Source organism: Chiloscyllium plagiosum, chromosome 1 (genome assembly GCF_004010195.1).
Source record: "Chiloscyllium plagiosum isolate BGI_BamShark_2017 chromosome 1, ASM401019v2, whole genome shotgun sequence".
NCBI classification, from domain to species: Eukaryota; Metazoa; Chordata; class Chondrichthyes; order Orectolobiformes; family Hemiscylliidae; genus Chiloscyllium; species Chiloscyllium plagiosum.
This window is the reverse complement of record NC_057710.1, coordinates 64,373,964-64,388,149: the sequence shown is the minus strand read 5'-3', so window position 1 is coordinate 64,388,149 and position 14,186 is coordinate 64,373,964. Positions and strand designations below refer to the sequence as shown.

The 14,186-nt window shown below is 43.4% G+C and overlaps 1 protein-coding gene across 1 annotated transcript in view; it reads right to left on the bottom strand.

The window, feature by feature from the left end:
- Positions 1–3,020, bottom strand: part of parp8 (poly (ADP-ribose) polymerase family, member 8) — a 361,099-nt gene extending 358,079 nt beyond the window's left edge. The window contains exons 1-2 of the mRNA XM_043688244.1: positions 2,000–3,020; positions 1,448–1,502 (exon numbers count right to left, since the gene is read on the bottom strand). Of these exons, the coding sequence (XP_043544179.1) occupies positions 1,448–1,502; positions 2,000–2,090 (146 nt within the window). The 5' untranslated portion in view covers positions 2,091–3,020. The remainder of the gene's footprint in view (positions 1–1,447; positions 1,503–1,999) is intronic.
- Between the last annotated feature and the right edge of the window lie 11,166 nt (positions 3,021–14,186).

Below are 14,186 nucleotides of genomic sequence, written 5' to 3'. Positions count from 1 at the left end.
AAATTGGAGGTGTAGTGGACAGCGAAGAAGGTTATCTCAGATTACAACAGGATCCTGATCAGATGGGCCCAATGGGCTGAGAAGTGGCAGATGGAGCTTAATTTAGATAAAAGTGAGGAGCTGCATTTTGGGAAAGCAAATCTTATCAGGACTTATACACTTCATGGTAAAGTCATAGGGAGTGTTGCTGAACAAAGAGAGCTTTGAATGCAGGTTCATAGCTCTTTGAAAGTGGAGTCGCAGGTAGATAGGACAGTGAAGAAAACTTTTGGTATGCTTTCCTTTATTGGTCAGAGTATTGAGTACAGGAGTTGGGAGGTCATGTTGCAGCTGTACAAGACATTGATTAGGCCACTATTGGAATATTGCATGCAATTCTGGTCTGGATGATTGAAATTAATATTCTGACAGCATAGTGTATAAAACAGGTCTCTGAGCTGTTTCAAAACCGGTTTGGAGGCTGTATGTTGCTTCTTTCCTCCTACCCGTGGTTGCACAATCATGCGAACTATTGACAAAAAAAAGTGAAGTGGTAGCAAAAGTGTAAAAAAAAAACTCCTTTTCTTAAAAACGCCACAACGTCATGCTACATTTTATGTTCAAAACAATGGTTATTGCTCTGAGCGAATTCAGACAAAACCCAAGCTTTTCTCACAGGCCACGTACCCTAATCGGGATTTTGCTAAAAATTGGCCCGTTGCAACTTCACTTTTTTGTGCCTAACACCGATTTTTTTTTTAAGAGGTAGAAATACACAGACGCAGAGCGGCCACTGGCAGTTCGAGCTATCACCGTTAGAAAATTATAAACGAGCTTGTCTGCTTTCAGAAACCTGCACTATTTGAATCTGAGTGAAGTGAGAACGTTAGAAAGTGTTTAGGTCGGTGAGGAGGAAGTGGGCAGGTCAAATGCTTAGAGTTTCTCAGATCAATTTGTTTGGCTAAAAGTCCCTGTTATTCGCTACTTGTAGAATGGATTATTTTCACTTTATATAAAGTATATGTGGCATGTTGCAAATAAGCAGTTCAATCAACGCCGCGGCTATACATTAAAGGAGTCAAGTCGTTTTATTTATAAACAACAACTTTGATCTAAACAGCCTCGATCAAAGTTGTCGATGTTTCCAGCACTTTCAGAAGAGGTTATTGCATAGGATATAACGCAGGGATTTTTGGAGGTTTCCATCTTGTTTGTATCTAAACAAACGAGATGAAGTGTCATGATGTCTGTTTCAAAATAATTCCGGAACATGTCCGTGCTGCTCCACACAGATGGCATGAGATTTCATTGAGAAATACCGCCCTCCCCCACACGCACCCACCGCCCACATTTTTATCATGTTTGCCTGGAGATGTGGAAGTTCCAAGCATATTATAACAATATATGATACAAGCACAAAACTTTTTGTTTTGTTTGGAAAAGGGGAAGAGAGAAAGTTTCGTCCTACCTCTTCGAGCCTCTTGTGTATGTGTAGGTGAAGGTGGAATCAGAATATCTGAAATCTAAAATAGGAGAGAGAGGAACATTTTTTTAAAAAGGTTGTGTTCGAACCCAGCGGCGGATTTTGAGCTGTCTGTTGTGTTGGCGAGATTTGCCAAAGTGTGGATTAAAATGAAAGAAATTCAGCCCCGGCGAAACAATCACAATGCAGCCCCGAGTCTGCGATGGATCACTTCATAGAGCTGGGCATTTACTGTATGTCTCTCTGCAACAAGTGTTTCCATAGCGACCACTAAATTGTCGTTGCGAACGGACAGATCCATGGAAATGAACAGAAACTGCAAATTTGCAGTCGCATTCATCCATCTGCTACATCACATCGAGATTGTATTAAAAACATTTCAATTGCAAATGAACGCATATATCACCAAGAATGACTTATTTTATTTATCTTATGACTGTTGAGCCGAATGACAATACACTGCCGGCGTTTTAAACCCGCACAAAGCCAGCGTTTGGAATCATTATTAATAACAAACAAACAATAAACAAATCTTACCGGAAAACAGACAGTCCTTGTCCGCCTTGCACCTCTGGAGTACGCTGTCTATGTCTGTCTGTATCCGCTCCTGCCTTGAACACATCCCCATGAAGTGTAAACAGAGGGAGAAATGTTTTGTTTTCCCCTTTTTGTTTCTGCCCCCCTCCTCCTCCTCCAGTGAAAGCAGAAGTGCGAATGGGGCCGCCGCCGCTGCTCAGCTCAAGGTCACAGTCCCCAGTGTGGTGCAGGTGGCCGGGAGGCGGTGCTCCAGGGCTCGGGGAGATGGGCTCGCTCGCTCCGGGGCTGCTGCAGCTTCCAACGGGCCACAGCTGACTACAGCGGTCCAGCTGCTCTCCTCCCGAGATCTCCTGTACTACGGGCCGCCGCAGCCTCCACACACACCACATACACAGACAGATAGATAGATACACACACTCCCACACCCTCCTCCACAACGCTTCGCGATTTCGAAAGCAAATTAAAACGCCAGCCCACTGCTTCTTCCTCTCCTCCTTTTCAGCCCGATTTCTTCATTAGTTATTCCTTCTGCATTTTTTTTTCTCTCTCTCTTTCTCAGGGGCGGGTAATATCCAACCTGTGACAGGCGCCGGCGATCTGGCCAGGTATGCAACCCGCACACTATTTCCCCACGTTTTCTTATTTTTTTAAAAAAATAGAGCAGCGCAAGAATTGAAGGCTCCCGCAGATCAGGTGAAATGTCACAGCGTCACCCGATGAAGAAATCGGATTCCTAATAAAGATTTGATAGAACTCAAACTCACTCAGCCTCTTTAATATTATACTAGATGCCAATTGTGTGTATGTTGGGCGGAAGGGGGGTGGGTGTGGGTGGGTTGTGATTTAATCAACAAGACGTGTCTATTCTCCAAATTCGATTCCTTGCTGCTTGGTATTTATTCTGAACGTAATCACTGAAACCAGCAGCGTGCGAACATATAAAGTACAAATCTATCATGTTTGATTAATGTGTCCGAATACACTTGCATTTCATCAATTCATCTTAAAGCTGCAACTGCAATTCCCATTGATGTTTGGGAATTCGGTGGAAGAGGTTGTATGTTTCTCCCCAGCTCCGTAACCTTAAAGGATTTTGGCCGTAACCTCACAGTGTGAACATTTCTACGTTGTGAATTTTTTTTTCAATCAAACGCAATCGTTGTCGGGATAGCAGTCTGCAAGGGTGAGAAAACCGATTCCCTGGGATGCAGGCCCTGGAGCCTTGCAGTAGCAGAACGAGCGCCAGAGGCTTTCCTCGCTCTCGGTGCTGGACCCCATGAGCCGCTGAATAAAGGATTCACTTTAGGTGCCACAAGTGCACTCATTCAAAATCACATTCTGTCTCTGCAAATCACGTGGGACGGTTTCCCTTTCCAGGGATTTTCCATTCTGATACTGCATGTGCGTACACGCTGCTTTATTCACATCGTACAGTCTTTTCCCAGTCGAGGTTATATGGGCTGAACAACGAAAAACTGTGAAGATTACAGCAATCAGTTTCAGAGTTATGATTTATTGCGAGGTTTCCAAATTGCGTCAGTTGGGATCATACTAAGCCTCCAGAAATGGTTGAGAAAATAAACGCGCTGTTTTTTTTAAGGGGGAGGTGTATGGTTGGGGGATTTCTTTCTTTAAACATTTTGAGGAAAGATTATGAAATAAACTGGAGGGATTTATTTAGAATGAATTCATCTACCGTGACTGCCAATGGTTTAACTGCGAGTTTATTGCATGTGGTTTTAAAAAGTCAAAAAGTCACTTGTTTCGTTTCTTTGCTGTTTTGCAATAATGCGAGTTACTGTTAATTAATTAACCTAAAATGCAGGCAACTTTGTCTCTGCCTTAATTCAGTAGCATGGTTAGGTGGATGACTCTCAACCATTCAGATCCAGTGTTGACTGAGTAATTAAATAGTCGTCCAGAGTGTGGTGCTGGAAAAGCACAGCAAGGTCGGGCAGCATCCCAGGAGCAGAAGAATCCACGTTTTGGGCATAAGCCCTTCATTCAGGATTGAGGCTTGTGTGGAGGGGGAGGAGAGCAAGGGGGCTGAGAGATAAATGGGAGGGAGTGGGATTCGGAGGAAGGCAGTTAAGAATGCAAGAGGTAGATGAAGGTGAGGGAGAGGGGTGAAGCAGGTAGATGGTAAAGATGATGGACAGGTCAGGAAGGTGGTGCCCAGTAGGAGGGACTGGGATAATGTGGGAGGGGGGAAATGAGGAAACAAAATCCACATTGATCCCCTGAGGTTGCAGGGTCCCAAAGGGGGATATGAGGCATTCTCCCTCCAGACGTCAGGTGGTAACAGTTTAGCAATGAAGGCCCAGGACCTGCATATCCTTGACAGAGTGGGAGGGGTTTCTGAGCATGTAGAACAGCAGAAGTCCATTGCAGTTCTGGGAGAGTGTGGCTCTGAACTGAGGTAGGGCTGACTGCAGGTAGAGTAGGTGGCTGCGCATGGCTGCTAGCATGGAACGGAGGAACCGGAAAGAGAATCGGATTTGTAGTCTGTACTGGTTATTCTGTTCAGGTCCAAACTTTGTTGGTCTAAATGTAATGCGGAGTCCATGTAGGATCAAATGGTTCTGTAGGCAGGCACTGAGGAAGGAGATGTGGCTGTTGTAGCGAGTCTGCTTGAGGACGTGGCTGAAGAGCTTCAGGGCAGTGGAGATGACCTGGGGGGTGTAGTGAGAGAGAGAGACTCACTAACATCCTTGTAGAGAGAGGAGGAGAACTTTTTCAAGGTATGCATCCTTGGAAGAGGCTTCACATTATGGTTAAAATCTGATAAATATTGATAGCCATGACAATCAAATGCAACAGCAGTACAACAGGACAGTGAGCCTGGAAGTTCTGGCTGAGGGGTAAAGCACAAAATGGCGAGGCAGGGATGCTGTGAGCAACAACATCAGCTCAATAAGCAACAGGAGAAAGTGAAGCCTGCAAATGCTGGAGATCAGAGTCGAGAGTGTGGTGCTAGAAAAACACAACAGATCTGGCAGCATCCGAGGAGCAGGAGAATCGATGTTTCAAGCATAATCCCTTCATTAGGAATGAGGCTTGTGGGCCAGGGGCCTGAGAGATAAATAGGAGGGGGGGTGGGGTTGGGGGAATGTACTGAGAATGCAATAGGTCGAGTCATTAATTTGTGCAACATACAGGTAGTAGAACACAGAGGATCCAGGAGAAATGGGGAAATATCAAATTCATTTAAGAATTTCAACCTCACTTTACTGCCTCCAACTTGTTTTTTTTTCCAAACTATCTGCAATGAGTTTGTTGGGTGACTATTGTGAGCATAGCAAGTTACAGAGTGACTGGTGTTAACTTGAAAAGAATGACATTGGGATTATTAAAGTGGATTAACTAATAATCTGATAGGTAGTACAAGGCAAAAACACATCTAGTAAGACAGTGACAATTCTTCAGTGTCGGTTGACTTCCACATTGACTTCTTTAGTGTCAGTGAGCACATTGTAAGCTATTATTTCTTTGTAAAGTGGTCTGTAGTTTCACATAGTGTGTGTGATCTCTGCCAGGCAGTAAACTTGTTCTTTGAAATGATCTTTCCCTGATAGCTGTGCCACACTCATGGCAGCAATATCCATGTCATTGTTGTGGATATCTATGGTAGTATTGTGATATTCAGCTGTGTTGCTGCTGGACATCAGAGACTATAGTTCCCTGGATTTACCTTACCACTTTTCCTAAATAATGACAACACATTAGCCAACCTCCAGTCTTCCTGCACCTCACCCGTGGCTGTTGATGATATAAAGGGGCCCAGCAATCAGTTGCCCAGCTTCTCGCAAAGTTCTGATCAGGTCCTGGGGCTTTATCCACCTTTATGTGTTTTAAGACATCCAGCATCTCCTCTTCCACAATATAGACACATTTCAAGACATCACTATTTGTTTCTCAAGCTTCCATACCCTTCTCCATAATAAATACTAATGCAAAATACTCATTTACTATCACACCCATTTTCTGTGATTACATGCATAGGCAGCCCTCTTGATCTTTAAGGGGCTCTGTTCTCTCCCTAGTTACTCTTTTGTCCTCAATGTATTTGTGGAATCCATTTAGATTCTCTTTAACCCTATTTGCCAAAGCTACGTCATGTCCTCTTTTTGCCCTCCTGTTTTCCCTCTTGAATAGACTCCTACTGCCCTTATACTTCTCAAAGGATTCACTTGATCCCAGCTGTTTATATCTGATGTATGACTCCTTTTTCTGGACCAGAATTTCAATTTTTCATTCAGCATTCCCTGCACCTACCAGCTTTACCTGGAGAGGCAGGTTTGATCAGGGACAGTCAACATGGCTTTGTCAGAGGGAGGTCATGCCGAACAAATTAGATTGAAGTTTTTGAGGAGGTAATCAGGTGTGTTGATGAGGGTAGTACAGTTATAGAGTCATAGAGATGTACAGCATGGAAACAGACCCTTCAGTCCAACTCGTCCATGCCGACCAGATATTCCAAACCAATCCAGTCCCACCTGCCAGCAGCCGGCTCATATCCCTCCAAATCCATCTATTCATATACCCATCCAAATGCCTCTTAAATTTTGTAATTGTACCAGCCTCCACCACATCCTCAGGCAGCTCATTCCATACATGTACCACCCTCTGCGTGAAAAAGTTGCCCCTTAGGTCCCTATATCTTTCCCCTCTCACCCTAAACCCCTATGCCATCTAGTTCTGGGCTCCCCCTCCCCAGGAGAAAGACTTTGTCTATTTATCCTATCCATGCACCTCATAATTTTGTAAACCTCAAAGGTCACCCCTCAGCCTCCTATGCTCCAAAGAAAACAGCCCCAGCCTATTCAGCCTCTACCCATTTTGCAAATCCTTCAACCCTGACAACATACTTGTAAATCTTTTCTAAACCCTTTCAAGTTTCACAACATCTTTCCAATAGGAAGTAGACCAGAATTGCATGCAAAATTCCAACAGTGGCCTAACCAATGTTCTGTACAGCCGCAACATGACCTCACAACTCCTATACTCAATACTCTGACCAATAAAAGAAAGCATACCAAACGCCTTCTTCACTATCCTATCTACCTGGGATTCCACTTTCAAGGAGCTATGAACCTGCACTCCAAGGTCTCTTTGTTCAGCAACACTCCCTAAGACTTTACCATTCAGTATATAAGTCCTACTAAGTTTTGCTTTCCCAAAAATGCAGCACCTCACATTTATCTGAATTAAAATCCATCTGCCACTTCTCAGCCCATTGGCCCATCTGGTCCAGATCCTGCTGTAATCTGAGATAACCTTTTCGCTGCCCACTGCACCTCCAATTTTGGTGTCATCTGCAAACTTACTAACTGTACCTCTTAATCCAAATAATTTATGTAAATGACAAAAAGTAGAGTACCCACCACCGATCCTGTGGCACTCCACTGGTCAAAGGCCTCCAGTTTGAAAAACAACCCTCCACTAACATCCTCTGTCTTCTACCGTTGAGCCAGTTTGACCCATCTCTCACCCTCCTCCCTGAGCTCCTGGTCCTCCCCTATCGCACAATGCCCCGGAGGCTGGCTCCACCCATCTCTCACCCTCCTCCCAGAGCTATCCAAATGGCTAGTTCTCCCTGTATTCCGTGAGATCTAACCTTGCTAATCAGTCTCCCATGGGGAATGCTGTCTACCACCTTACTGAAGTCCATGTAGATCACATGTACTGCTCTGCCCTCATCAATCCTCTTTGTTACTTCTTCAAAAAATTCAATCAAGTTTGTAAGACATGATTTCCCATGTTGACTATCCCTAATCAGTCCTTGCCTTTCCAAATACATGTACATCCTGTCCCTCAGGATTCCCTCCAACAACTTGCCCACCACCGACGTCAGGCTCACTGGTCTAAAGTTCCCTAGCTTGGCCTTACTACCCTTCTTAAAGAGTTGCACCATGTTAGCCAACCTCCAGTCTTCCGGCACCTCACCTGTGACTATCAATGATACAAATATCTCAGCAAGAGGCCCAGCAATCACTTCTCTAGCTTCCCACCGAGTTCTCAGGTACACCTGAGCAGGTCCTGGGGATTTATTCACCTTTATGCATTTCAAGACATCCAGCACTTTCTCCTCTGTAATATGGACATTTTGCAAGGTGTCACCATCTATTTCACTACTTTCCATATCTTCCATCTCCTTTTTCACAGTAAATACTGATGCAAAATACTCATTTAGTATCTCCCCCATCTTCTGCGCCTCCATACAAAGGAAACCTTGCTGATCTTTGAGGGGCCCTACTCTCTCCCTAGTTACTCTTTTATCCTTAATGTATTTGTAAAAACCTTTTGGATTCTCGTTCTTAATGTATTTGTAAAAACCTTTTGGATTCTCGTTAACTCTATTTGCCAAAGCTATTTCATTTTCCCTTTTTGCCCTCCCTCTTAAGTATACTCCAAATGCCTTCATACTCTAAGGATTCACTCGATCTATTCTGTCTACACCTTACATATGCTTCCTTCTTTTTCTTATATAAACTTCATTAAGGTTTGGTTGAGTTTCAGCAAAACCCTTGACAAAGTCCCACATGGGAACTGATAAAGATGTTAACTCACATCGGATCTAGGGTAACTTGGCAAGTTGAATCAAAAATTGGCTTGATGGCAGGAGACAGTGGGTGGTGGTAGAAGGCTAAAACAAAAACAGAAATTGCTGGAAAATCTCAGCGTGTCTGGCAGCATTTATGGAGAGAAATCTGAGTTAATGTTTTGGGTTGAGTCTCCCTTCTTCAGAACTAATGGTAGCTAGGAGAAGGATGGTTTTTATACAGAAGGTGAGGCATGGGGAGGAGGGAGAGTAAACGATATTAGGGGATAGAGCTGGAAGCTTTTGTTGCAAACGTTTTGTCCCCTGTCTAGGTGACATCCTCAGTGCTTGGGAACCTCCTGTGAAGCGCTTCTGTGGTGTTTCCTCCGGCATTTATAGTGGCCTGTCCCTGCCGCTTCCGGTTGTCAGTTTCAGCTGTCCGCTGTAGTGGCCGGTATATTGGGTCCAGGTCGATGTGTTTGTTGATGGAGATTGTGGATGGCACTCTATAAAAACAAACACATAGACCTGGACCCAATATACCGGCCACTACAGCGGACAGCTGAAACTGACAACCGGAAGCGGCAGGGACAGACCACTATAAATGCCGGAGGAAACACCACAGAAGCGCTTCACAGGAGGCTCCCAAGAACTGAGGATGTCACCTAGACAGGGGACGAAACGTTTGCAACAAAAACTTCCAGCTCGGCGAACAGAACCACAGCGACGAGCACCCGGGCTACAAATCTTCTCACAAATTAGGGGATAGAGCCCAAAGAAAGAAAAATAGTTAGCTAGACAAAGGAGTGTTTAAAAATGAGTGGTTGGCATGGTGGCTCAGCAGTTAGCACTGCTGCCTCTCAGTACCAGGGACCCAGGTTCAATTCCAGCCTCGGGTGACTGGCTGTGTGGAGTTTGTATATTCTCCCCATGTCTGCATGGGTTTCCTTCCACAGTCTAAAGATGTGCAGTGAATTGGCCAGGCTAAATTGCCCCGTAGTCTCAGGTGTATTAGTCAGAGAGTAATGGGTGTGGGTGGGTTACTCTTCGGAGGGTAAGTGTGGTCTTGTTGGGCTGAAGGGCATGTTTCTGCACCGTAAGAAATCTAATCAAATCTAAAGGTCAGCCTGGGAGAATGAATAGTTGCTAATGGGGACTGTTAGTGGTTGACAATGGGTTGTGTGTGATTGCAGCCCATGTGATGACAAGGCTTGGTGTGGGTTGAGTGGTGGAAAAGCCTGGGGAAGGTGCTTAAGCATTACATTGTTGAACTTGATATCAAGTCCAGAAGGCTGCAGAATTCCTCAGTAGAAAATGAGGAGCTGTTCTTCCAACACGCACTGAGCCTTGCTCGAGCACTGCAGCAAGTTTGAGTCTGAGATGTCGGTGAGAATACGATGGTGTGTTGAGGTGGCAAGCAACTGAAAGCTCGGTGTCTGCAAAAAGGACGCTATGTAGGTGTTCTGAGAAGTAGTCACCTAATGTAGAGGAGATCACATTAGCCTTGGGTAATCATGTGTTGCCTTGTGCTTTGCAGATGGAGGACACACATTAGAGAGTCAGGAGGTGAGTTACTCACTGCAGTGTTCCTAGTCTTTCACCTCCTCTTGTTACCACTGTATTCAAAATGAATTGAGTCTACTTGAGTTTCCAATCAATGGTAACTCCCAGGATGTTAGTAGTGAGGGATTCAGTGGTGCTAACAAAATTGAATGTCAAGGACAGTGGTTAGATGGTCTCTTATTGGAGATGGTAATTGCCTAATATTTGTGTGGTGCAAATATTACTTGACACTTGTCAGCCCAGATATTGCCCAGATCTTGTTACATTTGAACATGGACTGCTTCAATATCGGAGGATTCATGAATGGTGCTGAGCACTGTGCAATCATAGGTGAGCATTCCGACCTTATGACAGAGGGAAGGTTATTGATGAAGCAGCTGATGATGATTGGGCCTAGGACACTACTTTGAGGAACGCTTGCAAAGATATCCTGGAGTTGAGATGACCGACCTCAAGTAACCACAACCATCTTATGTGCCAGATATCACTCCAACCAACAGAGTGTTTTCCTGTGATTCTCATTGATTACAGTTTTGCTAGGGTTCCATGATGCTACACTCTGTCAAATGTAGCCTTGATGTCAAGGATAGTCACTCTCACCTCATCTCTGGAATTTAGTTCTTTTGTCCAGGTATGAATGAAGCCTGTAGTGAAGTCAGGAACTAAGTGGCCCTGGTGGAACCCAATCCTGGTGTCACTGAGCAGGTTATTGCTGAGCAGGTGCTGCTTGAGAGCACTATGATGACACCTTCCATCAGTTTACTGATGTAAAAGAGTAGACTGATGGGTTAGTAATTGGCTGGGTTCGATTTGTCCTGCTTTTTATGTACAGGATATACCTGTGCAATTTTCCATATTGTCAGGCAGGTTGTAATTGTACTGGAAGAGCTTGGTTAGGGAAATGGCAAGATCTGGAGCACGAGTCTTCAGTGTTGTATGAGAATATTATCTGGACCCCATAGCCTTTGTAATATTCAGTGCCTCCAAACATTTCTTGATATCACATGGAGTGAATCTTTTGCACTGATGTTCTGGTCTCTTCCATCATTGAGTGAGTATGGGGATATTGGTGATGCCTCTTCCTCCAGTGAGTTGTTTAATTGCCCATCACATTCACTACTAGATGTAGCAGGACTTAAGAGCTTAGATCCAATCCATTGGTTGTTGGATCACTTAGTTCATTCTATCACTTGCTGTTTATGTAGTTTGGCATGCAAGTAGTCATGTTTGGTAGCCTCAATAGGTTGACTTTTTTTTTTTTAAAAAAAAAAGGTATTCCTAGTGCTATTTCTGCCATGCCCTCCTGCATCCTCCATTGAACCATGGTTGATCCCCTAGCTTGATGATAATGGTTGAGTATGAGATATACTGGGCCATGAGGTTGGAGATTGTATTCCAGCACAATTCTGCTGCTACTGTTGATGGCCCACAGCACCTCATGGATGCCCAGTCTCAAACTGCTAGACTTGTTCGAAATCTGTCATTTTTAGTATTTAGGTAGTGCCACATAACACAATGGAGAGTATTCTTAATACGAAGGGGGACTTGTCTCCAAATGGACTGTGTGGAGATCACTCTTACCAATACGATCACAGACCGAAGCATCTGTAGCTGGGAGATTAATAAAGGAGGAGGTTAAGTAGGTTTCTCCCGCTTGTTGGTTCCTTCATCACCTGCTATAGACCCGGTCTATCAACTATAGCCTTTAGGACTTGATCATCTCAAATCAGTACTACTGCTGCTGAGCCACTCTTGATGGGGACATTGAAGTCCCCACCCAGGATACATTTTGCACCCAAGGCGGCATTATGGAATACTTGGCTTTATCTGTTGAGGCATAGATTAAAGTGCAAGGAGGTTATGTTGGAGTTGTATAGATCTTTGGATAGGCCTCAGCTGGAGTGTTGTGTGTAGTTCTGGTTTCCGCACTGTAGGAAGGGTTTGATTAGAGGAGGGGTGCAGAGGAGATTCATCAGGATTTTGTCTGCAATGTTTTCTTTGGAGGAGGAGGAGGAGGACGACGACTTGATGGTTGTGTATTAGATTATGAGGGACATGGACAGGTTGAATAGAAAGCAGTTGCTTCCCTTGGTCAAATGGTCATTAACAAAGGAGTTATCAGTTTTAAAGCTGAAAAATGTGTTGCTGGAACAGCACAGCAGGTCAGGCAGCATCCAGGGAACAGGAGAATCGACGTTTCGGGCATAAGCCCTTCGTCAGCCCTTATCAATTTTAAAGGTGAACGGCAGGAAGGGACTTGATGAATTTTCCACCCAGAGTGTGGAATACACTACCTGGGATCGTCAATGAGACAGATAAAACTTACGAGCGGTAAAAACCGTGACTCACTTTTTTTTGTCCTTATAAAATTGGCTTAAGTGTAGATAAACCCCAATCTTCCTATTCTATCAGCCTCAAAATTTATTAAATCAGTATTTACATAATGCTCAACTTAATATCCATATAGACAACATCCAACACATTGCTTACCAACTTCAAACATTTAATTCACTTAGTCAAACATGATTCATCTGTACAAGTCTACTTCTCTTCAGTTAACTCAAACCTTTCCAAGTACCACTGACGTTTCTTTGTTTATGGATTTCAAAATTTTAGCCACTACTAAATTTAAACTAAGCAGCTTACAGTTCCTGGGAATCATACTTTGAGTAAGGCCACTCTGGTGCTTGAGTTGGTACTCTGAGTTTCCTCATGAGTGCAAGACAAAAAGCTTCAACAAAATGTTTTGGTTTTCAGCATTACTCAAGCTCTGCACTACAAAAACATTTATATATGGCAATGTGCATTAATAATTTTGAATTTAGAATATAAAACACATTTTTATATTTGATGACGACATCGGACTGGACATGACATTAAATGCTGAGCTAAACAAATTACAGGAAGACTAATAAACTTGCAGGAGTAAAAATTGGAAAATGACATTCAAAAATTGGTAAACGCAAGTGAGCAGATAAGAAAAATAGGGAGGTTACTTATTACTTGGAAGTTACAATCCTAAATGGAGTAGAGTAATAGGTTTAGAGGAACAAAAGTATCTTGGAGTACAAAACTGTCATTTATGTAAGTTATGTCACAGGTCAGCAAGGCCATAAAAAAGGAAACCAAGCACAGGGCTTCAGTTCTATCGAATAGAATTCAGAAGTAGGGAGACTATATTAAATTTATAATTGACCTCAGGTAAGATAACACTTAAGGAAGGCTGTTCTGGTTATATTACACACAGAAATAGGGCTGAATCTTCGCAGAAATCAGATAAGTGTCATTTTTGATGACACTAATCTCCAGTAGGTGTAATAAATATTTTCACATCATCCCAAACCTGTCTCATTAACTAGGCCTCACATATCCTATTCTCCCATTACCGCTGCTGGAATTTCTTGCCACTGGGGCGATCCTACATTTCCTGGTGCCCATGCCATCTTTGAACTCCAGCCACAAATTAATATTTCCCAGGGCAATTAGGTAGCAGTTGAAACATCATTGCACATACAATTGTACATTCCTAGGTTTATTGCTGTTTAAACACCAACCCACACAGCTTAATTGTCCTTAGCCACATCCCATCTTACAATGCTGTCTAAGGCAGTGCTTTACAGTCAGAGTCACAGTCTAGTGTCATAGAGGACTACAGTACAGAGTAAAGCTGTTCAACCAAACGAGCCTGCGCCTGTCAAAAACAGCACAAACTATTCTAATTGCACTTTCCAGCACTTGGCCCATAAACTTATATGCCATGAAGTCATAAATGTATATCTAAATACTTATTAAAAATGTTGAAAATCACAACACCAGATTATAGTCCAACAGGTTTATTTGGAGTGCTGCTCCTTCGTCAGGTAGCTAGCTCAGAAAGCTTGTACTTTACTTTCAAATAAACTGTTAGATTATTACCTGGTGTGATTTTTAAACTTTGTCCACTCCAGTTCACCACCAGCTCCTCCACATCATTATTAAATATTGTGAGGGTTTTTACCACTACCACTCATTCATGCAGTGGTAATGCATCTTGCTCAGGCTGCAATAATGCTGCACTCAAATTGTGCAAAAAGTTTCAAAAAT